The 2,461-nt window shown below is 43.6% G+C and overlaps 1 protein-coding gene across 1 annotated transcript; it reads left to right on the top strand.

Annotated features, from left to right (window-relative positions):
- Window positions 1-25: 25 nt before the first annotated feature.
- Window positions 26-1,771, top strand: CSUI_010339 (uncharacterized protein; the record flags this gene model as incomplete). The annotated part of the gene is made up of 2 exons (XM_068070444.1): window positions 26-456; window positions 1,074-1,771. A coding segment is annotated over exon 2 (276 nt), but the record flags the coding sequence as incomplete, so codon positions are not given.
- Between the last annotated feature and the right edge of the window lie 690 nt (window positions 1,772-2,461).

The following is a 2,461-nucleotide window of genomic DNA, read 5'->3' as shown; positions in this document are numbered from 1 at the left end:
AAAGAAACACAGAGAAGGGTGATATTCTTGCTATAGAGATCTAGAATCACATTCTTTTCTTTGTTTTTTCCTGTCTCTGTCCCCTTATTATGTTCACTCTCGTCTTGTCTCATCTTTGTGATGTATGTACACACCACATTCCCATCCTCGGGATTCATTCATGTATATCCTTACTCGTGGTTTTCTTTCTTGCTTCTTTCCTTCGTTCTTCCTTCTCTGTGTTTCTTTATGTCTTCCCCTCTGTCTCTGTCTTTTTGTGTGTTGTTAGCTGGGCAAGTCGATGGTATTCTTGAAGCAGAGCGCTGCCAAGGACCTCACACAAATTCAGAGAGAATGTCTAAGTGCATGGGATCCATTGATCAGCGTTCTTGAAAGTGTTTACATGAGAAAGAGATTTGCCAAACTTCTCAAGAAACGCAACCCTTTCATTATCCGTACTCAAGCTCATATCAGAAGGTGAGGGATCAATCATACTCAGCCATTCTTTCTCCTCTTTCGATCTGTCCTTTCGAGGTGTTCTCTCGTCTTTCTTTCTTTCTTTCTCTCGTCTTCGTTTTCATAGGACTCCCACCAAAGTCTTCAACACCCAGCGGACACAATCGATCCGGTTGTGGGTGGGAATAGAGCCCTCTTCTTATTGCCTGCTTTCTCTTCGTGAATGATAGAGAAGTAGATAGACGCATGCATGTGTATGTGTACGATTCAGAGTTATACGTACCAGCCAGTATAGTAGACATACAGATTTTCGGGATATAGACATGTATGTCATGTATATGTGTACTATGGGCTAATAGCCGTCTTGGTGATAGTTTACACATGTTGAAGCATAGGCAGATTATACACCGCAAACATCAGTGTATGCAGGTGAACATACACACACACATGCAGAATTCTCTTTACATGAAACTGTATATCTATCTGTCTGTCTGTGTGTCAACCTCTCTTTATGTATATATGTATCTGTATATACCATTCTAGTCATGTCATGTAGCGCGTGTGGGGCATGTATTGACGTGCCTATATGTCTATGGATGGCCATATGTGTGTGTTCTTGTTGGTTGTGTGGTGTACAGGCATCTGGTGGATAGCAACGTGAGCCCGGCAGCCGTGCAGAAGGCATTTTAAATGCAACAATAGGATCACTAACAGAAAGATCTTCAAGGAGAGAGAAAGAAAGAAAGAGATTGATCGAGACGAGAGAAAGACAACTTGATACAGGTGGTGGGTTATCATCAGTTCATGTATCAGTAGAGAAGTTTGAATGATTTTCCTCTTGATGGTCTTTACACTCGTGTGGTGGTCATTTCCTTTCTTTATGATCGTGGTAGTAGAATACACGCGTCGATTTGGGAATATGCGATAGAGAGATACATAGGAGGTGGTTGTGTAGATGTACGTCTATTTCCATGTTGTGTGTATGACCGTCTTCGTATTTGACTCCTTGTTTTTTCGCTGTTCTTTTCAAAACGAACAAGAAGAAAAGTAAAAGAAGCCGATGATGGTGATGATGATGATCGCTCAGATGAGAAAGAAGGAGAGTCTTGTGTTTGTGTTGCACAGACATTCATTCACTCACGTGCATTCCAGCATCGGCATTGCTTACCTTTCGATTCTCGTTCATATCTTCGCTACATGCGGTATGCATGCATGTGCTGCTTTTTCTGTCGTTCGGTTGTTTCGATTCGGGTGTGGAGGGGGGTACTTCGTACATGAAGTTGGAGGTGATCGATGGACAGATCAAGAGATAGATATGGATGGGTCGATCTACGCCGTTTCGTTCTTTCATTCTTTCTCGTCATTTTCTTCTTCGTTTACGTACGTGTACACATGTGTTTGATCAACTCAGTTGATGAGAAGCTCCTGAACGATTTGGGAGAGACAGAGAGAGACTGGACACTTACAACTTGAAGATTCAGAAGCAGAGAAAGAGACCGTCTCAGATGAAAGATGATGAAGTACGCTAAATAGCTTCGAAGCCGTCATCAGTGGTCGGTCTGTAGTGGTGAAAAAAATGTGTATGGTGAACGGCAAGAGAGATGGATGAGAGCGAACGCCTACGCACCCGTTTCACGAACTGCACTGTCTTAACGGTCCGAGCAATCATTCACTTAAGTACACAGTCGATGCCATGACACACGTGCTCGTTGATAGTTTGCTTCATCAGACGAACACTGCCACGAGGGCGTATCCCCCTTCTAACGAACGGAGACGGCGTGTTGTGGAGAGAAACGTTGACTCTTCAGCCACCATTTTTCTCGCAGTCCAGAATAAATACCTGGCAAGGGGCTTTCGCAAAGCCCCCACGTGTTGTTCTCTGTAGTTCATGGATTTTGCGGTCGGGGTTCATAACGTCGTGCCGACCAAAGAAAGTATGGAACACACGCTCCCGTTACTCGATGCTCTCAATCTACGAAATTTTCTCCCCTTTTCTGACCAAAAGAAAACTGCTCTAGTTCTCAGT

This window comes from Cystoisospora suis (assembly GCF_002600585.1).
Source record: "Cystoisospora suis strain Wien I chromosome Unknown contig_7174, whole genome shotgun sequence".
Taxonomy (NCBI): domain Eukaryota; phylum Apicomplexa; class Conoidasida; order Eucoccidiorida; family Sarcocystidae; genus Cystoisospora; species Cystoisospora suis.
This window is presented reverse-complemented; position numbering and strand designations above follow the sequence as displayed.